The sequence below is a fragment of the Camelus dromedarius genome, chromosome 21 (genome assembly GCF_036321535.1).
Source record: "Camelus dromedarius isolate mCamDro1 chromosome 21, mCamDro1.pat, whole genome shotgun sequence".
NCBI classification, from domain to species: Eukaryota; Metazoa; Chordata; class Mammalia; order Artiodactyla; family Camelidae; genus Camelus; species Camelus dromedarius.
In genome coordinates this window covers 33,840,580-33,867,426 of record NC_087456.1, presented here as the reverse complement: position 1 = coordinate 33,867,426, position 26,847 = coordinate 33,840,580, and the positions used below count along the sequence as shown (strand labels likewise).

Here is a 26,847-nt window from a genome sequence, read left to right as displayed (position 1 = left end):
AGGGACATCCATTACAATTTTATTTATTGTAAGAATAGATGTAGAAAGAAGCAAAATGTCGAGCCCCATGAGAATAGACACATGAAGCATATGAGATGTGGTGTGTATATGAATTACCCAACTAGAGGTAATTATTATAAAAGATGTTAACGTGAAGAGCAAAACACATGAAATAAGCAAGATACGAAATTCCTTGAAGAGGGCTAACAACTTTACTAATACTACTTACGTACATTAAATTATATTTCAGTTTTATCTGGAAATGTGCTACTAGTTAGAAGGCGAGTGTGTTGATGGCTGTTTTTACTTTATTTATGGAGTTTATATTTTCAAATCTTTTCCCACAAGGTCCAAATTATCAAGTGTAGTTAATACCATGAAAAATGCGCAAATAGTTATATCTAAGCAGGGAACGTGTTCATTTAATTGTGACAAGGACTTATGTTTGTAAAGATTATAATTATTTATGGAAACTGAAATGTCGTTATTATGTGGTAAAAGATACTGTATGTGAACTTATGGATATGTGCAGTTAGCGTATTTTTAAGTTTTATAGCCCATAACCAATTCTCACTTAATATTTTAATAAATCAGCTTTCACTGGCACCAAGTTTTCATTTAAACTGTCAAACTTTTCTGTGTAATAAGTCATAGGGACTAAATCTGAATAATTAGCAAATACCCGCTCCCTTCTTGAGAAGGTTAAACTCAGCTTGCAATAAGGAATGAAAAATAAATCAACTTATTAAAATGTGGTAGCTATTTTTTAAATCACCAAGGTGAATGTAATTAGCTGAGGGAAGTTATTTCCAAAAAGTTTTGGAAGTTTATGAAAATAAGAAAAAGGAATTTGCAATATGTTTAAATTACAGATGAGTGATTTTGATGAAGTCAGTCTCTCCTTGGATTGTTTATTCAATATTCTTTGATTTTCAGCTTATTAAGGTTCAGTCTTGTCTAGAACTAAACAAAAATGAAAACAAAAGCTCAACTATTGCAAAAGAGGGTTTTGTGAACTTGTGTGACAACAGCCTTAGGATGATTATCCAGTTTAATTTCTAGGGTAAATGATAAGTGCACCACAGTGCCAATCTGCTCTCCAGAAATCTATGACTTACCGCTGCAGAGATGAGCAATGTTCCTTTGAACTTTTGCCCCTTGGTTGAATGCAAAATAGTATAAGAACTGTATTACTATTATTATTGTTACGGCCATAGGCACTTACACAATGCTTATTACGTGCAACGACTTCGGTTCTAAAGAACTTTATATAGATTAACTTGGTGAATTTTCATCACAACCTTGTAAGGTAGTCGATTAGTTATCTATGGCTGTGTAACAACCTCAAAACTTTGTGCTGTAACCAATAAACACTTATTATCTCCCAGTTTCCGTGGTTCAGGAATTTGGGAGTGGTGATAATCAGGATATTTGGGATGTGGCAGGGAGGATGTGAGTTGGGACTGCAGTTACCTGAAGGCTTGACTTGGGCTGGAGGATCTGTTTCACGCACGTGGTTGGCAAGGTAGTGCTGGCTGTGGCCAGGAGGTCTCAGTTCCTTACCTCTTAGGCTTTTCCTTGGGGCTGCTTGAGGTCCTCATGACGTGGCAGCTGGCTTCGCCCAGACCGAGTAATCCAAAAGAGAGCAAGGCAGAAGCCACCCCATCTTCTATGGCATGGCCCTGGCTGCCCCCCTCATCTCCAAAGTCTCTTACCGGTTACACAGACCAGCCCTATTCTGTGTAGGAGGGAACCACCCAGGATACGAATACCAGGATACGGAAGGAGGCTGCGAGGGAGGCTAGCAGCTACCCCAGGGAGATTCTATTATGATTCCATTTTACGGATGAGAAAACTGAGACACAAAGATAATAAGTAAAATGCTGGTGTCGTACTAAGTGGTAGAACTGAGCCTTGAATGCCTGTTCTCTGTTTCCGGAGTGTGTGCTGTTAAGGGATTTGTGGTATCGCCATGAATAGTTCATTTTAATTTTAAACTTTTGATTACTCACAGAGTTGCCCATTTTCATGTATCTATTGTCCATTTAGTTTGCATGTGCCTTTGTCTATAAAATACATCCCTTTACCCTTATTTTGTACGGGGGTGACTATTTTAGTGAATTATAGAGATTTTTCAAATTCTAAAATTACTAACATTTTGACTTCTAAAAAATTGCATTTTTTTCAGTTTGCAAGTTGTTTTGGGTTGTGTTCATGGTGTTTTTAACTGACAGAAGCTTTCTCTCTTTTTTGCACATTTATCAATGTTTTCTTTGTAATTTTTCCCTCTAGATTATCCCAAGATCCATCATTCAATAGTTCAAATCAGTTTATTTTTTCAAAAGTTACTTCCTTTGAGACAGAATTTTTAGCAACCCCTAGAATTATCCCCTAAGGTCCAAGAGTGTATGGACCATGAAGGACTGAAATGCCAAACATATTATTTTGGGGACTCTGTTGATGTGAACCTCATGGCGAAGAATCGTGGGGGCTGTTGGGTGGAAGGTTGGTGGTGCTGAGGAAGGGTAATCTGTTGTAGGCAAGGACTCAGCAAGTCCAAACACTTGGCTGAATTATCCTGTTAAGTCAACCTCACTTTGCAATAAGAAACTCCTTTTAATTGCATACGCCTCCTGGTAACATTGAAATTTCAATCATCATTTGTATGTCTCTTTACTAAGACTGTTGGATGAATATCTAGTTGATAGTGGCATCTACCTAACTATTTTTCTGCAAGTATGGGCATTCTGGAGGGAAAGGAAAAGATTTGGTTACTTTGGGAGATGGCCAAAAGCCAGGCAGTGGCCAATAATTGTGTCCTAAATACCTAATAGAAGAGAAGAGTCGAGAGTCTCCTTTGCAGTTTTGTCTTGAGTAACGACACCGTTGAAAACAGCTGTCCTAGACTGTACGTGACAACTGTAAATACGGCTTTGGGTTGTCATCTGTGGGGGAGGATAAGGCAAATCATAGCATCACCTGTCGGTAAGGGAAAGGTGTGAATGCCTGTAAGTGCATATTTCCACTTATCTATTTTTATAAAAGAAAAACTTTACTTATCATGGGACTCTACAGCTTGCTGCATGTTCTTCTGCATTATTTCAGTCTGAAGTTTACAGTTTTGTCAGGCACATTAATAACTGTACCTATTTGTCTGATGTGTTATGAGGCTTAGTTTCCCAAAGACTTACATCCTTAAGGACGTGGAATTCAAACTTATGCCTTGTGGCTCCAAATCTAATAATGTTTTAAAATCAAGCACAGGACAACGTTTGCAACATTTTCCTGCTTTACGATGCATTTCTACAGGTGCTTGGATTATATTTTAATCTTCATAGAGTGCTTGGTTCGGAAGGTCTATTTTCCAGCTTAACTGACAACAGTTTCCTGAGATGTAGAGAGGAAAAGATACGTAGTGCTGTGTACACCTGGACCTTAACATCATCCCAGATGATTCCAGTCTTATTTACACTGTTCAAACCTCACAATACCGGCTCAGTCCTCTCTCTCTTTTACTAATTCAACCATCCGTTGCTGTCTAAAGCGTCCCCCTCCACCTCCCCTACGCAGTTAAGAAAAAGAAGTAACGTGCTTTCATCACGAGTAGCTGAGGTCACCCTGATGCCTCACCAGTCTGAAGCCTTCTCCGCCTCACCTTCCTTCCTTCTGTTCTGCACTCTTTAAACAGCCTGAACTTTGTGGTCTGTCATTTAAGCCAAACCTCGTATCAGTACTGCTTTCCTTTGTCTTATTTTTTATGGCCCCTGATTGACAATAACAAACATACAAACAAAATGCTAAACAGGTGGATCCTGTCTTCCTGCTCCTTGGCTGAGCGCTCCTGGGGAAAAAAAAAAAATCAAATAGCGGGTCAGACTCATGTCACTTTGAACTCATGGTCCACAGCCCACAGGCCCTTAACAAGGTGAAATTTTTTTCTCTTCAAAACATACTCTTACTCCTGCAGTCACAATGCCAAACCCTAGCCCATCTTCTAATTCTTAGCTTTGGGAAACCAGTGCGTAAACATTTCCTCAGATTTTTGCTGCTGCATTTTCCCAGTGTTACTTCATTTTCACTTACCATTTCCAGATTTTCTCTGTTACAATAGGACTTCCTTACCTCTGTGCTGAATCTCAGTGCCTCGTACCTTGTCAGCAACCTTGTGATATTTTTCTCTCCTTAATCTTCCAATCTCTGTTAATTTATTTCCATAAAAATTTAGGTAGCCTCCTACCTCTCTGATTTACTTTTAAGAAAATTACCTCTGTATGCTTTCTTCGTCTTTCAGTTTATTCTTAGTTGACCTTAAAATCATAGTTTAAATATCAGTTTCTTAGGGATGCTTTTTTTATTCCCCCAGGGCAGGAAAGGTACCCCCTTTGCATCTTCTTAGAGCACTAGCATTTATATCCTTCATAAGATTTATCACAGTGTATTTGCTACTAATAAATCTTCCAGGCTCTTTCAAAATCCTTTTGAATCAGTGACTCACACCATTTTAGTCCAGCTGCAGTTTTGGGGTGTGTGTGACCGAAAAGTAACGAAATTGATTTCAAGGTCAGACTTGGCAACATTCCTTCCTGATTCCCTCATTAAATGCTAGGGTTTGGGGGAATGTGGTGGCTGTAATTTTCAGTCATCAGTTTCATTTAGTGGCTGTTTGAACCATTTATCCATCTGGTAGCAAGCAGTAAGCATTAATGTAAGTGCAGGAGAGCGAAAACCCACTGGAAGGTGTCGCTTACTGTAATGGGCACGGCTAATCATTTTTAGACTTGCGTGGCTTATGTAGAGTTCTTTATAGGCAGTTGGAATTTTAGTTAATAATGAGCTTGGACAAATTACTTTACCTCTCTGCACATCTCTTTCCCTATGTGAAACCTGTTTAACACAGCATCTGTCATAGAGCTTTGGTGAGGTTTAATAATACACACGCATACATACATATATATGTGTCATTTAGCATATACGTTGAAATCTTGTTTGGGATTATTACTATAATACTATTAGTGAATATGAAAAGGAATATATGTATGTATATGCATGACTGAAACATTATGCTGTACACCAGAAATTGACAAAACATTGTAAACTGACTCTACTTCAATGAAAAAAGGCATAAAAACCCTTAAAAATAGTACTGAGAAGACACTTAGTAACTATATCATTAACTCTCATGGTATCAGTAACTATCATGAGCTCGTGAGAAAGGAATACTTCCCATCAGTACTTAAATAAATTAGAGTTCTGAGGACAGCAGTTTTTCAAAAAGTATCAAGACTGCTGTTTTTGCAACACGTTTAAAGGAAAGAGAGGCTAATGAAATCAAAACTGTTTTGCTCTAGGATACAGGAAACTTGATTTCCCTTTGAGCATTTAATTAGTGTGGCGCATTAAAAGAAACATGACAGCATTCAGATAACATAAAGGATTCAAGCAATTATAAAAACGCAAAAATGTGTTTTATACTCAGTATCACTGAAGTGAAATAAATCTGTTTTTAGGATGTTGCCAATCTCAAACTGGGTTGAATTCTGTATATTTAATAAGCATTCTTATATTTAGAGCTTGTGAAACTAAATGACTTTTAAAGCTTTACTGAAACCTATTCTTAGCCGTTTAGTGATTGGTTCACAGTCCAGAATTGGCAGAAGTCTCTGATGTCTGCTCAGGTACATACACACACATGCACGCACGCACGCATGTGTGCACACATTGATTAGTATTTTATTGATTAAAGCAACAGGATCAGAATAAAACTCGATTGTTAGAGACTATTCTCCTCTAAGAAAAAAGAATCAATTTTCATGGCAATCAACCCATTCATGCTTATAAACAGAGTCTAATAAGTGAAAGGTATGTGTGAGCAATTTAAAAGGCGATTTGTTCAGTCAGTGTATGTAATAAACTCTTTCCCCAAAAAATAAAAACAAATAACATTCAATTTTTAAAAAATTTACCGTTTCGTGTTTCTCTTTAAAAGCTTTTTTCAAAGGATATTTGATTTCTGTAAGTCAGAACTCAGGGCTGCATTGGCTCAGTGCTCTGTCTGCTGTTGTTTACTGCTTTCCAAAGAGCCGTTACCTAGCAACCGCATGGAAGAGGCTTCCAGGACTGCAGAATCGTACAAGAGCTCAGGAAACACTGCGAGGCGGACTTTAAAAAATATGCTGACTTGTTAAAGAGTAGTTAACAAATTACTTTTCCATGAAGTAAAAAGGGCTTGAAAATAGATTTGATTCATCTCTATCAATTTATATCTTTAATTAGGATTGCTTATCTTAAAAGCTTTTAAATTAAAAACAATAAAAATAACAATAAAACAGAAACCAAGACTCTCACATAATCCTGCTATTTTAAAAGTCATAGCCTTTGACAACCTGTTTCCCACACTTTAAGATAGTTCCTATTAACAGTTTGATTCCTGTTCTTAGAATTTTTGTGCTTATCCAGACATTCGTGCACAAGTGAGCTTATATGCAGAAGTCAGCAATTCTGTAAAAATGGGATCGTGTTTTAATTGTGTAACAGTGGAGTCATGTTATATCGTTTGCTACTTAATTTTTTAAATTGTGTTATTGACATTATTTCAAGGGAGTCTATTGAAATGTATCTTCTTAAATTTTTCACAAGGCAGGATTGTGATGATAAATATTACCTGTTTGGAGTTCTGATCAGCATTTTATACTCACTGTCCACTTCCCTCCTCAGAAAACCCAGGAGGCGAATACTATTATTCATCACATGTTAAAGATAAGGCAGGTTAGATGGCGAAGAACCAGCACCTTGCCCGTGGCCCGGCTTACTTGACCCTGTGTGCTGATGCTCTAACCGCAGGCAACATAGGAGCTACATCAAAAAAACACCAAAAAAGAGCTAAATCAAAAATAACAAATTTTAAAAGGACGAGAAGAGAATACAAGAGGGAATGCATATAATTTTGAAAGAGGAAATGCTTCCTTCAACAAGGGAGGGGAGTTAGAAGCCATTAAGGAAGCAGGGGCAGGTTTGACTCTTGCATCGTCAAGGCGGGGCTTTTGCCATGTGTGTGTTCTCACCAGCAAGAAGGAAGGCGTTTAGGGAAAGTGTCTGCACCATAGTAATTCTGAAGTTGGACCAAACCTAGGCTGGCAACCGTCTAACTAACAGGGCGGCGGAGATGTGTCATTTCTCCTGGGCAGCCAAGCTCCCAGCTAACACGGGGGGGGGGGGGTGGATGAGGGAAATGGGGGCCTCCGTTACTGAAGGGAGAGCAGAGAACGAACACGAAGTGATAGTCGTTTCAGATGCGGTTCAGAGCTTTTTTGTCCCCTCGAGGACCCAAGTACAAAATCTTCCCTATACAGTAAGAGACTCATCCATTATCATGAAAAATACTCCAAAGTTGCTTCAATTGCTGCATCCAACTCAAAGCCAGGATATCTGGGCGATGCAGAGTCAGTTCTAGAGGTGGATCTAATGGTCTGGCAACACATTAATAAATGATTCTGCTGCACCCACCCCCATCCCATATGCATGTGCAACAGCAGAGCAAGATAACTGAAATAAGATACTGATTTTTGGATAAAGAAAGGGGGACACAGCAGACACTGGTCCATAGCAGTGGTGAAGTCCCATGGGACATGAACTGCAGAGACCTTGCAGTAAGTGTTTTGATGAGACACCCATTTTAAATTTATTTCAGGATTAATGTGCATTGATTGATATTATAGTTGTTTTGATTTGTACAAAATCTATTACTTACATTGTGCAGATGTTATCTGCCACATCTTTTAATAATTACTTTCTGAGTCTTTATGTCGTGTGACTCTGAATTTGAGAAATCAATTATGTGTTACATCAGCACCACTGTAGTTCATACCGTAGAATTACCAGAACTAAAGGCGACTTTATAAGGGTCTGACTGTGACTCAAACCCACCTACATCTCACCTCCTCGGACAGTTGAGGCGTAGGACAAATAACGTTTGGCCAAAGACTGTCACTTTTCTTAAAGACAGATCTGGGGCTGGAGCCCTTCGCTGTCAGTCACTCACCTCCCAGTCTAGTTCCTTTTCTTATGAAACATTTTTTTCTGGGGATAAAATTGCACATGTGAAAAACATCTCTCAAACAAGTGTGTTTATATGGAAACTTTTGTTAATTTTATTCATTGCTTTATTTTTTATTTGACTTTAAAATATGACTATCCCAAGGTAAATTATTCTAATTTACCTATTTTATTTCAAACAGATCATGTTGTTTGTGAAGAAGAGTTTAAATACGCCATGTTAGCTTTAAACTGTATATGCCCAGCAACATCTACACTTATTACACTACTGGTTCATACCTCTAGAGGGCAGTAAGTATATTTTTTCTTTAAGATAATACATTTTAAATTATAAATAAATAAATATATATATATATATAAGTTCAGTTATGTGATTTAGAAATTCAGTAAGCCAGGGTGTCCAGCTGAGATGTACCTGTGCTTGTATTTGTGTGAGTTATCTTCATCTGACCGATGGATGCGTGGGTGGATGGATGGATAGCGGGATAGACGGACAAAAAAGAAAGGTCCCGTGATGGGGTCCAAGGCCCCATGACAGTGGTTTGTTATCTTTCCGAACTAGTCTTGAGATAATTTGTTTCTAAGTGTCTGCACCGTGTGTTTGGCCTAGAACTAGGGCATCGCTTCTATTTTCAAGGTTAATACTTAGCAAATAAAACTTTAAAAAATGGGATGATGGCAGTCACGACTATAGGATCTTAAAACCCTTTTTTTTTTCTATTTCTGAGGTAAGTTTTAATCTGAAAGCTGTATGTGCACAAATGAGCTCAAACTTAAAATTTTATAATTGTTAGTGATAAAGTAGTTGATAAGATTTGCTAATGTAATATGAAAGAAATCATTTTTCATATGGATTTCAAGGTATTGGGGGAAGTTACATCATCAGTATGTTCTTTCCTATTTGTTTATTTGGATAGAATTTCATAAAATACAGAGATTGTTTTTGACTTGGATGGTCAAGAAAAATATAGTCCGTGAACACAGCCACTGCTCTTGTTTAAACAGACAGATGTTGCACTGCATGTCGTTCTTTCCATCTTCCTTACTTGGTGTTTTAGAAAATGTTGATTTTCACGTAAATTCCGCTGTGGTGCTTGTGGTGGTGATTATTTAAATTTAGTGAGTTAATTGATAGCTATTTAGGTGAAGTGCCAAGTCAAATAAATCAAGGAAAAGGAAAATTCTTTCCTGGGATTTAGTACTAGATGGAAGAAATTGCTAATTGAAAAAGAGTGAATGCCCTCTGGTATTTTTAAGGAGATTTTTCTCACTTACCTCTAATTGTGTCTCTGCTCTATTGAGACAGAAAGCATTTCCCAGGAGCAATTTTCTCAAAGTTCTGAATATAAATATTTCTGTTTTGTACATTTACAAGCCTTTAAGATTTGCAGTGGAAAGGATGCAACAGGATCATGAATGAAATGATTTTTCTTTGATGGAAGGACTCAGCATTTCGACGGAATGAAGTAAAATACAGAAAACTCTTGCCGCCAATTAACTGCACGTTCATAGAACTCTTCACAAGGGTTTGTTATTTCGTCATGCGTCTTTGTCGTAGAGTCACACAGCTTCAGAGCCGAGCGTCTAGTCCAGTTTCCTTGTTGCACAAATGATAAAATGAGGCCCACTGACGCATCACACGTCAGTGTTTGAAGACTGATTAAACTTCATTTTCCGACTCCTACTAAATATTATGTATTGGCACACCGTATTGCCTGCTGGACAAAATGCACTTGATGTAAGTTTAGTGAGAATTTCAGTGGCCTTTAAAATAGGACTTTCCTTAATATAATCTAATGAATTTCGCCAAAGTGAAAAAGAAAGTGATATTGTTGAAGACATCGTTACTGTATAATGAAGGATTTCCTATAAGTAAGATTGACCTACAAAATTATTTCACAATCAATTGTCACAGTACATGCTATGGCCCTCCAAAATAACTTTCTTTATAGCAGCTTTATTGAGGTCTGATTCATATACCATATCATTCACCCTTTAAAGGCTACAATGTAATATTTTTAGTATATTCATAAAATTGTGCAACTGTCCCTGCTAACTCGTGAATATTTTGCATCATCCCATAAGGAAATTCTCTACCTTTGTACAGGTGCCCACATTTTACCCAAACCCTTTGAACCAGAGGCAACCACTAATCTCCTCTGTCTCTATAGAATTTCCTATTCTGGGCATTGCAAGTTGCATATAAATAGAATCATCCAATATGTGCTTTCTGTTGGGGGGACTGGCTTTTTTCACACGGCAAGGTGTTGTTGAGGTTCATCCACATTGTAATAAGCATCAGTATTTTCTTCCTTTTTACAGCTGAATAATTTTCCATTGTACGGATACATCTCATTTCATTTTTCTGTCCATCAGCTGATGGATATTTGGGTTGTTTCCAGCCTGGAGAATAGGGCTGGTCTCAATGTTAACGTATGGTTTCCCGTGTGGGCAGGTGCTTTGATGTGTCTGGGTGTGTGTCTGGGAGTGGAATCGCTGGGGCGTCGGTGGCTCTGTTTAGCCTCTTTTAGGAACTGCCTGAGCGTTTTCTGAAGAGGCCGTCGTGTTTCGCGTTCCCATCAGCAGTGTGTCGTGATTCCAATTCCTTCATGTCCTCAGCAATACTTGTTAATACCTGCGCTTTTCGTCATAACCATCCTCGTGGAGGCCAAGTGGTGTCTCACTGTGGTTTTCATTTGCATTTTCCTCATGGCTAATAATGCTGAGCATTGTTCTGTGTGTTCATGGGCCATTTTCATATATCATCTTTGAAGAAAAACTATTCATCCTTTGCCTGTTTCCTAATCATGTTATTTGTCTTTGATTATTGAGTTGTAAGAGTTATTACATGTTTTGGATACAAAGACCTTAAACAGATAAATAACATTACTTGAATATAAATAATCATCCAAACAGTTCACTTAATTTAACGTATCTAATACATCTTGTTAAGACTATTGTTTAGTGGGGAGGGGTATAGCTCAGTGGTAGAGCGTGTGCTGAGCACGCACAAGGTCCTGGGTTCAACCCCTAGTACCTCCATTAAAAATAAATAAAGAAAAACCTAATTACTTCCCCCCCAAATTTTTACAAATAAATTAATTTTAAAAAAGAATATTGTTTGACTAAAGTAATTTGTATTGTCTTCTGTATTACACATTAATTGAAGATCCACTTATTAACAGAACACGTTTGAAATTTCGCCTTTGAGCACCAGTAGAAATTAGACAGCTCAAAGATATATTGATTTAATAATAAGAGACCAAGTTTGGGAGTTGAATTAAGTAGAATAATGAGGAAAATGTCTAATAGTCTAGGCACTGCCTTATTAAAGGATTATCAAACCACTAATTGAAAACACAGCTTAAGGTAGTACTCAAATTTCTCCATTAAGAAGGAGAGAGAATAATAAATGGAGATTTTTGACTAAAAATAGTTGACACTCACAAGCTGTTGTGATTCGATGAGTTGATACGAAGTGAAAAGAGAAGCTAAGACTTTGAGCGACCAAGCACAGAAATCAATGTAATGCAGCACCTAACATGGTCTAACAATATGTTTTTAAATTAAGTGCTATGTAGACTGCAAGTATTTAAGGAAAATAATAAATATGAGTTCTGAAACAAATAAGGTAAAGGAAATATGAGTTAGTGACAGAAGAAGGCCAGCTCTTTTAGTGGCAGCCCCGCCGTAGGTCTGAGTGCTATTGGAGTCCCTAAGTCCTTACCCCCCAGACACCCCCATTCTTTCCCTGGTGCTCGTCTTCCTCTGGCCTGTGGACGTGGGGACAAAGATGGAGACCATGGGTCAAGGATGAATTGCCTCCCTCTGTTGTTTTATATGGAGAATATTAACTTTTTAAAAAATATATCTTGTGTCAGGGAGGTTAGATCTCAGTGGTAGAGTGTGTGCTCAACACACACGAGGTCCTGGGTTCACTCTCCAGTAGTACCTCTCATTTAAATAAGTAAGTAAATAAGTAAGTAAATAAACTTAATGACCTCCCCCTTCACAGAAAAAAAATTTAAAAAAAGTATCTCTTATTTTAGAGTCCCCAAACTAGCTCAGCCAGGACCCTGACTAACGCAGCTCCCGAGGCGCATTGACACCCTTCCGATCTTCATTTTCTCTTCTTCTGGGTTAATATACGTTTTCTGGTTCCAGTCGGTCTGCGGGTCAGCTAGATGACGTCAGCGTTAGACGGCTTCAAATAGCCGTGCTCCGGGAGGCCCTGAGCATCTACGCTGTGCTCAGGGCCCCACGGCTTTTCCTCTCACCCCCTCCGTTTACTTGCGCGTCCAGTGCCCTTGGTAGTGGTATTTCCGAGTGTTCATTAAACTAGCGTTTTGACTTATTTGGCAAATCTCCTTAGAAAGATGGACGCAAGTCTCTTCTTTGGACAGTTGTTGTTTCCGGCTGTCAAACGTGAACCATGGTGATTGTGGCAGGGAGATGCCAGATGGTCAGAACCACTGATGGACATTCAGCTCACCCCACTCATCTTGATGGCAGGTCACCTTTATTCATGTTTAATTTTTTTTTCTTTTCCTTTCCATTAGCTTTCATGGAAATATTTATTTCATTTTTAGTCCCATCCAAGAGGTAATAGCTTTAGTCTCAGTGGTAATCAATGGGAAGGAGAGGGAGAGCTGATGAGAACAATATTGCAAAGCTAAAATTTACAGAACCTGGCCCCAGATTAGACATGGATGTCGAAAAGAGCAAAAAGAAGAAAGTTTCTTCACCCACTGAGGCTGGACGGGAGAGAACCAGAAAGCGTGTGGTTTGGCAGAATGAAGGAGTTTGATGTGGGGTCTGTTTGCTTTCTGATGCAGATACCACTGATGCTGGGAATCCCTGCGACTCACGGTTCCCGAGGAGGGATGCGTGGCACCCAGGGAGGTGGACGTAGAAATGGAGGGCGTTTGGGAGAAATGACAATTCCAGGCTTTTCCTTGGGAAATTACTCCTTTTAGAAAACAGTTGGAAGAAGAGGACAGCAAAAATAGTGGAGCCTAGCAGAACAAGAAGGAGCAAGGATATCTAAAAAGAACTGGAGAGTTAGCAATATAGATGGTTTAAGATGGAGACAGAACAAACAGAATTAGTATGTCTCTGGGAAATTCTGAGAAAATGATTCTGGACAGTGGAGACTTTCTCATGTTGAGATAATCTGAACAAATAAGGAGATGATAAGAAAGTGAAGCCCGGTGGAAGGCTGCCACTTTATTAGGTTTGCCCAGAAAGATTAGAAAGAAAAATAATGAAAGCTCTGTTACGTAGATAATAGTTCTGCCAGTTCCACAGAAGCCTGCTTCTTTGATCACGGCAATTAAGAAAGGCCGTTGAGATAAACTTGGTCCTTTCTCCGCTTCTCCCATGACAAACACACACACGCGCAGGCGCACACACACAAACGACTTAAAAGATTGGAGTTCTGAATGGGGATAATCACAAGAAAAGGAAACAGACCTCTAAAAGTTACTCTTATTTTTCTTTTTATGTGAGTTAACATGTACTGAAAATCTCCCCAGAAAGACGTTTTGCTAGATGTGTCCAAAATCTGATTACCTGAGAAATGTTTTTCCTCAGCACACCTATTAAAAGATCGTTGTAGAACATTATTCTATGAAATGTAGTTTGAGAGCTACAGATACTAATCAGTCTGACAGTCCTCTGCTTGAGAAGCCTTTAAGTGCTCATCTTTCATTATCAAATTAGATTTAAGTATGTCCGTTTTATTTATTTAAGGCCCTCTATGCTCTAGTCCTAATTTATTTTTCATATCCTGATTTCTCATGATTCTCTTATATGTATCGTGTTCCCTAAATAATACGATCCTAAATATACTTTGTGGTTTCCGCCTTGTACATCTTTTTTTTTTTTTATGTCATTCCTTCTGCTTGGAATTTATTTCCTCTGCCTTCCTGGAGGGTTTTGTTAAGTCAAAAATTCTATCTCCTCAGGAATATTTTTAATTTTTTCCAATTTAGCATGACTTTTCCTTTCTATCAACACACATAAAATTTTATGATATTCCGCCAGAGCGTGTATTATAGTCCTTTTATGTTTCCCTGCTTAATAGGCTGTAATTTCACGCAAGGTAGAGAGCAAGCCTCACTCATCCTCGTACCTTCTGTAGTGTCTTCACAGCAAGGATGCTCAGTAAACAGCAGTGAAATAAATGAAGTGAAGGAGACACTGAAGATGATTCATTGAGGCCCCGGTTCAAAGTGGTTTGTGAACCACGTGGCTTTACCTGCTCTTCCTCATGAGACTCCCTGGAAGTGATAATGAATAAATCAAAGTCATAAGCCCTTCATCAATGAAAAAGAAGAGATTTCAGTGAACTTCTAGAAGATGGGCAGTGGATAAAGAATTGATGACCCTCCCGTCCCAGAGCATGTTTAGAGGGTGATGCAGCAGGACCCCATCCCAGCCCCGGGGAGGCTCTAGGGTGCAAGTTTCCCAGGAAAGGAGGACGCGCTTTAATTGAATTTCTGTATGCAGGACAAGTTACCCCTGTTTCATCCACCACAGTGCCATCTCCCTGCCATTTGGTTTAGTCAGACATTTACCACTGGGAAAAATCAGATTTTTCGTAAATGAATTAGTCAGAACTCTAAGCTAGTAGATCGTTTGGGGATAGGGTCCAAGTGTCGTATTCTGGCATTTAGAGACAACAGACTAAGTAGTCTGAACCCTGCTTGCTTAGTATGAGATGTAACCTGCCCTTAACAAGTCAGATTCACAGACAAAGGAATCGATGCAATATCCCAGTGTATCGTACTCAGAACTTAGAAGTACGGCTCTCGTCATTTGCTGACTGGCCGCTTGCGGGGTGAAATGAGGGGAAGAAATCCAGCCGGAAGGAGGGCGGTTCTTCTGTTTGCACTGGAGCTGCTTTGGGTTTATAGGGAGTGTTGAAACTTGCACTCACTAGTAAACAGTTTTCTTTTAAATCAAAAGACCATAACATTTGAAAAAAAAAGTCAAATATGCCTTTTTGAAGCAAGGAGAGTCTCAGTAAATGGGAACAAAAAACCCATTAAAAAGAAATTCAAATGTATTTTTGAAAAGCAGAGAAGTATAAATAATAGTTCAGAAGAATACTGACGGATTATGAAAGGGTGATGATACGTGTTCAAAGGAAAAAAAGTGCTGAAGAGGTTTTTCTTATTTGTAGAGTTTTATGTTTTTAGAATATTTAACTTAAATTTCTATTAATTACAATTCTGAAGGATCTGATTTTCTCTTCAGTAATAAGAAACCAAAGCCAAAATAAATAAATACACAAATCCAGGATAGCTAAAAAATCATTGTAATTATTACTCTCAGGAAGATACAGAAAGGAGAAATGGTGGAGAAATAGAAAGTAAAGAAGACCTTTTGAAATGAACAGAGTGATTGCTGAAATTAAAGTTCAGAAAAAACCTTGAAAGATAGTATCATAAAATCTTGAGGATTTCAAATTAAAAAAAGAGAGAGACTATGAAGGAAAAGCATTCACAGGACAGGAGATCAATCCAAAAGAGACAGTGTCTGATTTATTGGAAGTTCCAGAAGAGATGGAGAGAATAGAATGTAAGAAAATGATAACCGAAGAAGGGTCATTCACATCTTTTAATTGACAGAGTCTCTTGCTTTTGAAGTGCTAATGAATGAAAAAGATCCACACCTAGAGGTGTAGTATTGCCAAATTATGGAGCAGTAATGATGGAGAGAAAATTCTTTAAACTTGTAGGAAGGTAGAGACATTCTAGCATTGATTCATTGAACTAGTTTAACTATAAGCAGATACACCGAGGAATACGATCACTCACAGAACAAGAAAGTTTGCCTCTGTTTGGGGTGAACGTGCGTGAGCTGTTCCCGTTGCCACACCACACAGCTCCCCCCGTGGGCAGTGACACCTCTGAACATCCAGGAGCTAGAAGCCTCTGCAGCCATGTGCCTCAGTGGTGTGGCTGCCCCTTGCCTGCCTGTTCCCTCATTTAGCTCACTTCCAACCTGAACTCCTGCCTTTGTGTCTGATCGATGGAACCCAGGTCACGTATCTGCACCATGTGATAAAACCAAGGATTCCTAAAAGCTGTGGTCAAGATATGAAACGTCAGGCATTGTGTCTCAACAAGAGACTGGACTAGATTAAAAGTAACATATACAATGCGATGGGGCAAAGGAAGTATCTGTTTTCTCTCCCAACTGGAAAAAGAGGCGATCGTAAACTCCAAGAAAATAAAAAGGAAGCCATAATAAATCAAATTAAAAGTGCCATAATCAATAGGTGGTCAGTATGTAAAGAAATTTTTCTTTGATATTCTCTCTTGAATTGCTGAGGAAACTACAGAGAAGTTTATATAATTATAGCATTCTACTTAACTCTTAAGTGAACTGTGTTGCAATGATCATAATAATATAATCACTGCACACAGGTTTTCCATACTTTTTTTCCAGTTTTATTATAATTGATAACATTGTATAAGTTTAAGATGTACAGAGTTCTCTACTTTTATCTGAAGCCATTGACTTATTACAGCCACTGAGCAAAATGCAAATATTTACAATTTCAACAATGTAAAAAGATGAGCAAATGATACTTTAAAGTGGGGAGAAGATGTGGAAGGGAAGAGGGTAGCTAACATCCTCCGCTCTTACAGAATGAAAAATGAGGAGACCAGGTCTCTGATCACTGCCACTTTATGTGAGCAGCCCTGTGGGGAATCTGCTGTGAGACCATCTTTTCTCTCATACCTCCGAGAAGGTGGTCAACAGAAAATGCCTACAATGATGTAGTAATAAAATTTGGTAACATATTTTTTAAAAGAGATACCACAAAACTCTTCAAAATAAGCCCAGATTTGGAGACTTCTTTTTGGTCAAAATATCAATTATGAATGAAGTCACATGCTAAAAATAACACTGAATAGAGTTAAAATATTGCTTTGGTTTGGCCATTCACTCATTCATCTGTATGTCTATCTATTATTAATAGATATCTGTATCTATTATTATGTCTATTATTAACAGGTATCTATATGTCTTATTATAGATGATAATGACACGCGAAGTGCGAGGCACTGTTAGGAGTTTGAGAAATGCAAAGACGAATACATTCTGACCACAAAGACTAGTATTCAGTGCAGGACAGGGCACAGCGTAAGCATGGCTTATGTATGGATTTGGTGTGTGTTCTGAGGCTCCCCTAGTAGATTTACTGTATGAATGCAGTTTGTTTTAACTATGGTAAATATGCTGAATAGATCAAATGACAACATGGGCAGACAGTCAAGAAACTTCTTAGTGAACTGACTTAATAATGGGAATTAAAGAGCTGAGAATGCAGTGTCATTATGAGAGATGAATGTATTTTTCACCTGACAGGTTAAAAGTAGACGAAAAGAACTTCACAGAATTTTAGAATCTATGTGTGTGGTAATTAGGCGGCTTCTGGAACTCAGTGAGCACTTCAGAAGCCACTTTGGAGGTTTTCAAGAGCAAACGTTCAGGGTAGTGGGTTCTGTCCACCCGGGCAGCCTTTCCAACTTAACGGCTGAGCTCTACTTCGTTTCTTCTTGAAATCTCTTTCAAAAGAGTGTTCATTGTGTATGTTCACTGTTAACAAAGCTTGAAAGCTCTATAGCATTTTTCTATTCTCTCCGCTTTCACAATAATTTTTCTTATCCTGAGAACGGCAAACAGCTTTCCGGTTCCATCTAGTGGCACAAAATTGGTCATCATCCTCTACGCTGTTCTAATCTTAGGACTCAGGGTTTTCTTCTGGCGTCTGATGAAAGAAAAGCTGGGGAAGCTCCGCTCTCCAAGAGGAGGAATGCGTGAACCTCTTCCCGGTGGACAGAGGCGTCTTAATCTTGTGTTTTATTGCTTCTTCCCCCTATAGTTCTTGACGCTCTTCTTTCTAGATAAGATAATCGTACTTGTGTGTCAGATCGATCTGCAGACCAGCAAGAGTAAATGTTCCTCCAAAGCTGGCTGTTTCTTTTGTAACCTCACCTGTTGTGGAAGCTTGTGTGTGCTCCAGTTTGCCTTCTTCTCCCCATCAATTGCAATTATATTTTCAATGACACGGCTATGGTTGGTCAGAATCATTTCTTTTACTTACGGTGTTAACTGTAGAGTCCCGACATTGATAGTAAAGGCAAATTGGAATACTGCTTAAATATCTTAATTTTATTTTACTTATTTTTTAATTGATTGTATTTTAGTCAGTTTACAGTGTTGTGTCAATTTCTGATGTACAGCGTCATGTTTCAGTCGCGCATATACATACATAGATTCGTTTTTATATCCTTTTTCATTATAAGTTATTACAAGATACTGAACACAGTTCCCTGTGCTGTACAGTATAAACTTGGTTATCTATTTTATTTAGTAGTCAGTATCTGCAAATCTTGAACTCCCAATTTATCCCCTCCCATTCCCTTCTCCCTGTTAACCAAAAGGTTGTTTTCTGTGTCTGTGAGTCTGCTTCTGTTTTGTAAGTAAGTTCATTTGGCTTTTTTTTTAGATCCCACATATAAGTGATATTATATGGTATTTTTTTTTCTCTTTCTGGCTTACCTCACTTAGAATGACATCTCCAGGTCCATCCATGTTGCTGCAAATGGCATTTTGTTTAAATGTCTCAATTTTTAAATAAGGTGAAAGTTTGAGGCTGTTGTGAATTAATAAAATTCACGTGTGTTTTCAGAGAGGTTCCTGTGAAGACTCTATAAACAGCTATCTGAACCAAGCTGACATTGAGCTGATGAACTGCTAGACTATGGAATTAAATAAAACATGTTGATTTGAATTATATGTAAACTTTTGGGTCACTTGTTTTAGACTTTTAAAATCGGCTTTCAATCTAATATAATGAGGTAATAAATATATTTTCTTATCTTCTTTAAAATAAAACATCAATAAGGAAGTATTATGCCATTTAACTCTACAAGTATAAACATACTCGTGGAGAGTAAGATGTGTCTGCAGGAAGTGGGACCTGGCGTTTCATTCTCCAGTGAGACGTCTATGTATGCAGTTTTCTGTGATTATTGAACATGAGGGAAAATGTATTACAGACGGCAGAATGTTCATTCCCACATATGGGTTTCCAGGATACAAGGATGGATTAAGAAGATCTGAGCTGTCTCTCTGCTGTCCCATCTAAGGGCGTTGGCTACAAGGTGGGGAAACCCAAGAAGCCAGACGCGATAGGGCTGTAAGATGTACCACTGGGAAACGGGTGAGGGAGAGTGGAAGGGAGTTTCTTGCTTACCAGTGATGATATACAGAGGACTGCCCCTCCCACCCGCACACAAGCGTTTTCACATTTCTCTACAAGACTCCTGCACAGGGGCCACCGGTGACCAGAGTCACGTCAGAGCCGCAACATCATGGGGAGAATTAGCCTGAGCTGGGAAGATCAGAGTTTCAAATTAGATGGGACTGGGCTTTTAAATAATTGAACATGATTTGAAAGAAATGGGATCTTCCTAAGATGCTATTACTGGACAGGAATGGGAGGGAGATTTGACAGAGCGTGGCTGAAGGCTACAAGGTCTTGAAGAGTTTGACGTGGAAGTTGTAATTTACTTCACCATTTTTTTTCTCATTTTCTCATAAACAATTCACTATGACCTCTCCCTACGCTCTTTTTTTTTTTCCAAATAATTTTCACACTAAGACCGTTGTTGAGGGTTTAAAAGCAGAGAATAGCAGGCACAACCTTCTTTTCCTTCTAGGCTGACCGCTGAAGTTTCTCTAAGGCTCTCAAGACTGCAGTGTTGGATGCATGGATTTTACAGCAAGACCCTTTTTCAGGGCAAATCGAGATCTCAGAGAGATTCAAGTATTTTTTGGTTCTGTACTTCCTTTATTTTCTTAATAGAATATTTTATTTCCATATTCCTTGTCTTATTTTCTTTGTTTTTCTACTAACACCTTTACAAACAGCTGGGGTTGGCAATTATTTTGAAAATAACAGTGGACATAAACCCGTCTAGGAAGAATTTATTACTATTTATTAGTCAGTATGGGAGAGCGGCCTCAGAAGGGTAGGGACTAGGCTAGTGCTACGTTTTACAGGTCGGGGTGTTTCTCGAGGGTAACGGTAAGTAAATTCGCAAGCCAACTATTTTCCCTAACTGTTTACTTGATTAGTGTAAACACATGTTAAATCTTTATTAAATGGCTTTTCATAATTTTCACCAAGCTTTCCTTCTTTGCTTTTTGTCCTTAATACCATCTGTGTTTTTACTGCTGCTGAGATTAAATTCATTTCATACCCATTTATGATTGCGGAATTCAGTGGGGTTTTTTCTGCCTAGCTCTAATAGCAGATTCATCATGGGGAAAGTAATTGGTGAGACCTAAAAGATGACTCCAGTGAAGGAGAAAGGAATTATGTAATTAGAAAAGCAGAACATTTAGTAATTGAGCATGAAGAACATTGTTAGATTATTCTTTGTTCATTTAACAAAACATTTATTAAGCACTCACTCCGTGTCAGAACAGATGTCAGGTCTCGGAGATACAGTGGTCAGCAGGGCATGCTCCCTTTCCTCGTGGGGTTTTTTCACAAGGACGAACCTAGAATGTGCATTTCTAGAACTTACAGAGTTCATAGGCTTTTTATTCAGCTGAAGTCAATAGGATGTATTGTGCAGAGTGGGAAAAATCATTATTGTATAGTCACAGTAAATTTGTCCGTGAGTTGAATTTTTAATATATTTCCAAGGCCATGAAGAGAGTATTCTAGAAAAAAAGAAACTGCACTTTCTAGAGTTAATTTATATTCTTTTTGAAAATTACTCCTGGGGATCTCTTTTGGAGATCCTTATTTTTATCACAAAGAAGTATCTTTTCTTAACTGCTATACAGGTGGGAGAAAGCCATTGCTTGACACAGACAGAAATTGATTGTTTTCTATGACAAAAATTGATAAGCTGAGATGTATATATTTATAATTTTAAATATCAAGTCAGTTGCATGCAGGAGTCAAGCAGGCACTGTAAGTGAGATGAAGTGGGACATATTATCGAGACTATAAGACACGTGCCTACCGTGCAGGTTGTGCGTGACATGATATACATAAACAAAGACTGAAAAATCAGAAGCTGTATCTCACTGGTTCATGGTCACTGTAAATGCTTTTATTGCTTGGATTGTGAAAACCTTCTACTTCTAAAGAACTTGCCGTCTCTAAAGCTTATGTATTGTGTTAGTTTCAAACATTTTGCAGTAACTCTTTGCGTTTGTACGTAATGCCATCATGTTGAGCACCACGCAGAGACCTCTTTGCACTGGCTTGCCCATTCTTACAGTTGGAAAACTCCTGGTTGTGGGTGACAGCAGCTCCCGTTTAACCACATTCACTGTTTCTGTGTGTGTGTGTGTATGTGTGTGTGCTTTTGCTGCAGAGAAGGCCAGCAGTCACCAGAGCAGTGGCAGAAGACGTACGGCAGGTGCTCTGGGAACGAGGTGTACCACATCGTTCTGGAGGAAAGTACGTTCTTTGCTGAATATGAAGGGAAGAGCTTTACGTATGCTTCTTTCCACGCGCACAAAAAGTACGTTTCTGCTTACAAAGTGGAATTAAAATACAGATCAGTCCTGCCTTGTAAACACAGTTTTCATAATATAACCCATACTGGAGCTCATGAGTTGCAAGTATTCTTGGATTTTCGATGTTTGAATTCTGGCCTTTTGAGTGGTCTTTACAAGTTACACTTACTGGGTGTAAAGCAGAATTTAGTAGGAATATTGACTTTAGTGTCTTTTAAATTATCTTTAAAAATAGTTTAATCCTTTATAATTCACAAGTACATGAAAATGAATCTTCTTTATAGATCTAAATTTCAAAGTATTGATTAAAAATTTAAACAAAGTAACATTTATAAAAATAAACTTTTTAAAAAACTTGCTTTGGCCAGAAAAATAAATTAGAAAAAGAATGATAGTACCTTCCAATTCAAACATAGAGTATTATTTTTTTTATTTTTGGGATAAATTATTTACTTCAGAAATAAAAAGTATGTTTATCATAAAGATAATATATATTATTACTAATACATATACCACATATATTAATTTGCTGTATTACTATAATATAGTATTATAAATATATTAAATAAACATTTTAAAGAACTTTAATATATCTAGTGTATTCCACTAATCTAAAACCTAAAGTATGCCACTTTAATTCTCAACATGATTCTATCTGTACATTTACTTTTTACATTTAATAATATTTTTAAGTTTGATTTATTTGTAACACTATAAGACATACATAAGAGATAAAAATAATCAGGACTTTTGTGTTTGGAGCATAACCTGAAAAAGCATTTAAGAAATTTTATGTAACATCTGTTATATTCAGTGGTTGTTATTTCTCCTAATGAAGCTACACACCTATTCAATATTATTTAACTAAAAAAATTTTTTTCTAAAATCCAAGACAGAACAAAAATAAATTTAGGGACTCTGATTTTTTCTCACGTGATGTTGAGTAAGGTTTTTCCTTTCCCTTTGGCCAATGGCTTTCAAACTTTTTTGACTAAATTAAGAAGTATTGTTTTATCTTTTTTGACCAAATTTAGATACACATTTTATGGTAAGACTTAGTACACACACACAAAATATAAAAAAATTATTACCCTTACTAAATGATATGCACTCTGATGTTTTCTATTATCTTTTATTCTTTATTAAAATATTCATATACATACATAGTCATAATCAACTACATTGGCTTCATAACATACTAAGGATATAATTTATTCTCCTATGAAAACGGAAGCATTGAACTTTTAGGATCCTTTTAAACTTTAAAATGTTGTCATTGGAAGGTTTAATTTTCCTTTGCCTTATAATAGTTTACTTATTTTCTGACATATGCAAACTTAAAAAAAAAAAGCTAAGACCTTTGTGGAATTTTAATTCTTAAACTCTTGTTTTCTCTTTTAAATTAAGGTTTGGTGTCTGCTTGATTGGTATTAGGAGGGAGGACAATAAAAACATTTTGCTGAATCCAGGTCCTCGATATATTATGAACGCTACAGATACATGTTTTTATATTAATATTACCAAAGAAGAGAATTCAGCATTTAAAAACCAAGACCAGCAGAAAAAAAGCAACGTACCAAGGTCGTTTTATCATGGACCTTCCAGGTTACCTGTACATAGCATAATTGCCAGCATGGGTAAGTATCGGTAAATTGGAAAATATCATCAGGTTCTTTCTTTAAAAAGTATAATAAATATACTTCATTTTTTTCTTAAAATTCCAAAGTCAAATTCAGAACATACTTGTGTGTGTCACAAACTTGTTGTAACTAAGTATGCAGAACAAAATTTCCAATCTGTTAAATTAGTAAGAAGTGAAGCTAATTCAGAACTTTTGATGATTGCATTTACCTGATTAGAATATAAGCACCTGACACGTCTGTGTTTCTTAAGTTCTCTATTCAGTTATCAATAGTGGCTATTTCAAATAGTCTCCATTTTCCTCAAAATTTTCCTTCTACCCTTTATCTCATTCTAATCATTGCACTCGGTGTCTATGGCACAGAAGTAAAAATAAAAAAGATTCAGACAAATAAGAATTTCCTTTGAATTTTCCCACCGAACCACCTACACACCTGTAAGTATTTAGTTTCTACTGCAAAGAACATGTGTTCTTTCTTTCACTTTTAATATTTTAATATGAATGCCTTCCCTGATGCAACGGACCCATCTCTTTTTCTCCTTAGAGACTTCACTCTTTAATTCATCCTCATTACCTAACTTCGGGTTTTTTTTTTTCAAAGTCACATCCCTCCCTCTGTCTCTCTGTTTCTTTTCATATCCCTGCACACGCAGACACACACATACGCACACTTACTTGTGGACCTCATACCACAACATCTTCACAGATAAATTCCTCTGAAGAGTTGTCTTCAGTTGCTGGCTTGAAATCTTACTGGTCCCTCACATCTCTTCTGGTTCAGTCTAAAATGTGCAGTCACATCACTGCAGCCACTCTGGCGAGGCCAGCACTCTCCTCTTTGTCACTAAACGCAGTGGACGTCTTCCCAGCATACCATAGTGTTGACCACGTTCTTCTTAAAACACTCCAGTCCTTTTTTCCTCTGAATCCTGCACATTCATTTCCCCTAAAGAGTCTCATCGGCTCTCAGAGATTCACTTGTCCTCCATACACTGATGGTTCCTTTCCCTAAGTCGTTACTTTACATAACAGTGTATTCATCACAGCAAGGTGTCCAGCCATCCGTGGTTATTTCTGTGTGTCTTATGGGAAAAACCAACCCAGCATATTCTAATTGAACTAACCTTTCCACCCTCCTTCAGAACCCCTTCCCCCTCTGTTTTTCTTTGCTAAAAAGCAGATAACGCCACCGTCCTCTGCTTGTAGTGACACAGTTCTGACTGCTCACTGTCTCTCTCCGCTTGCGCTTCGTGACTCACTGAACTCACTGAGTTCTGCTAAGCCTGAGTTTACTGAATTGATTCACTGAGTAGCCCCGAAAGTCGCTCACGGGTGTGTCCACGATCAGTGTGATCTCTGCTTAGTTCCAGTCACGCTAAATTTCTTTCCATCTTCCCTAATGGCTTTTCACCGATGGTCCTTAACACACATGTCCTCTCACAGCATCTACTCCCCAGCCCCCGCCCTTCCCTCTGTAACAACGTCTAATCCTCTGCATCTCTGAATGTCACCTCCTCTGAGACATACTCCATGGCCCTGCTTGGACTTTGTTAGGTAACTGATTATCAAGGACATAACACACTCTTTTTCTTCGATAGTAGTCCCACTCATTTTTCTCCCATATCCAGCAATTACTTACTGAGTAATACACTCTTATAAATATTCCTGGTAAATGAGTGAACGAACAGACGAAGATTCCCTGGCTCACAGATCTTACATCCTATCACGGAGGAGACGGCCAATCACCGTCCGTATAAAAATAAGGAAATTATTTAGTATGTTGGAAGGTGATAAGTAATGAAAGAGAGAAGAACACAGCTGGTGAAAGAATCTGAATTCTGAGAGAATTGGATTTTTAAAGGAGGTGGTTTGTAGGCCTCATTGGAAAGGTGACATTTGAGAAAATACTTGCAGAAAATGAGGGAACTGTCCCCGGGAATGTCTGAAGGAGGAGCGTCCCTGGCAGGGACAGTGAGCAACACAGAGGCCCCCAGGCAGGGTTCTGACCGTTGTGCCCCAGGACCAGTCAGCAGGTCCTCGGGACCCACACATGGTGAGTGATGGTGAGAATATAGATGAGCGGGGAGAGGCAAACAGAGGCCAGATCACGTTGGGCTTTTAAAGTCAATTTAAGAATTGTACCTTCTACTCTGAGTGATCTTTCCCTCACAGCCCTCAGAAGAAACCAGTTCTGCTAATACCTTAATTTTAGGCTCCTAGCCTCCAAAACTGTCACACAATACATTTCTGTTGTTTGAGCCACCTAGTTTGTGGTGCCTTGTTATGACAGTCCTAGGAAACTGATGCAAATGGTTTTGGAGAAACTGACCAGAATCCTTAAGAAATAAGTAGAATGTATAACAGAACAGAAACAGACTCACGGATACAGAGAACAGACTAGTGGCTACCAGTGGGGAGGGGGCGGGAGGGGCAGGATGGGTGAAGGGAATTAAGAGGCGTGAACTGTGAGATACAAGGATGTGATGTGCAGCACAAGGAATAGAGCCAGTGTTTTATAGTAACTTTATACGGAGTATAATCTATAGAAATATTGAATCACTGTGCACACCTGGAACTAATATAATGTTGCAAGTCAACTATAGTTCAATTTAAAAAAATAAGGACTAAGTGGAGTGGCCCAGGATTGACGAACAAACAAAACAATGACAGTGGGTAACAGACTGTGAAGATCAATGATCCAAAGCTGGGATTTTATAGAGGATAAAAGGAGAATGGTCTGAAAGAGGCAGCGACAACATTGAGAGTGTGTCCCCGCCTCCGAAACACAGCTGTCTCTTTAGGTGTTGCAATGTTCCAAATTGCAGGGATCAAGGCATCTGGGAAGAGCCTGTTTTTGTCAGGGGAGGGAAAGGTTCAAAAAAGAAATTGTTTCTCTAATTGTAACTGCTTTTTTTTTTTTTAATTGAAGTGTAGTCAGTTACAGTGTGTCAGTTTCTGGTGTGCAGCACAGTGTCCCAGTCATGCGTATACATACGTGTATTTGTTTTCATATTCTTTTTCATTAAAAGTTATTACAAGATATTGAATATAGCTCCCTGTGCTATACTGAAGAAATTTTTAATTTATTTTTATATATAGTGGCTGACATTTGCAACTGCTTTTTGAATTGTGTCTTCTCTGCTGAATTCTGGCTTTCTCATGATCACGTTCCCCCCATGACCAGCTTGGTGTGGGCAGAATTATCAGGAGTAAGTCCCCGGAGTTCCCTGTGTTGGACAGAAAATGATGACGAAGTAGTTGGAGGTGATGTGGAGTCAAATATATTCAGAAGGGGTGAAATTCAGAGAATATGGTTCCTTAGAAAGACGGTGAGGATTGGGTCCCAATAAGAGTGGGGATTAGCTTTACATAAGCAGAGGTACGTCCGTTTCCTTCCAAACAGAAAGAAGGGAAGAAAAGTTTGGTGAAACCCTCATGTTCATTTGCTTGAGGGTAGGGAATTGAGGATTTCTTCTACAGTAATTTCTCTTTTCTCTCTGAACTAGACAACGTGGCCGTCTGCAGAGGATAAATGTCATAAATGCGGATCTGAATTCATAATGTGAGGGTGCAAGTCATATCGTACG

General features: G+C 38.2%; 1 protein-coding gene across 1 annotated transcript in view; it reads left to right on the top strand.

Moving 5' to 3' along the window:
- Positions 1 to 26,847, top strand: part of KCNT2 (potassium sodium-activated channel subfamily T member 2) — a 172,798-nt gene that overhangs the window by 61,905 nt on the left and 84,046 nt on the right. Inside the window, exons 8-10 of the mRNA XM_031438358.2 lie at positions 8,235 to 8,343; positions 21,474 to 21,623; positions 23,026 to 23,255. Of these exons, the coding sequence (XP_031294218.1) occupies positions 8,235 to 8,343; positions 21,474 to 21,623; positions 23,026 to 23,255 (489 nt within the window). The remainder of the gene's footprint in view (positions 1 to 8,234; positions 8,344 to 21,473; positions 21,624 to 23,025; positions 23,256 to 26,847) is intronic.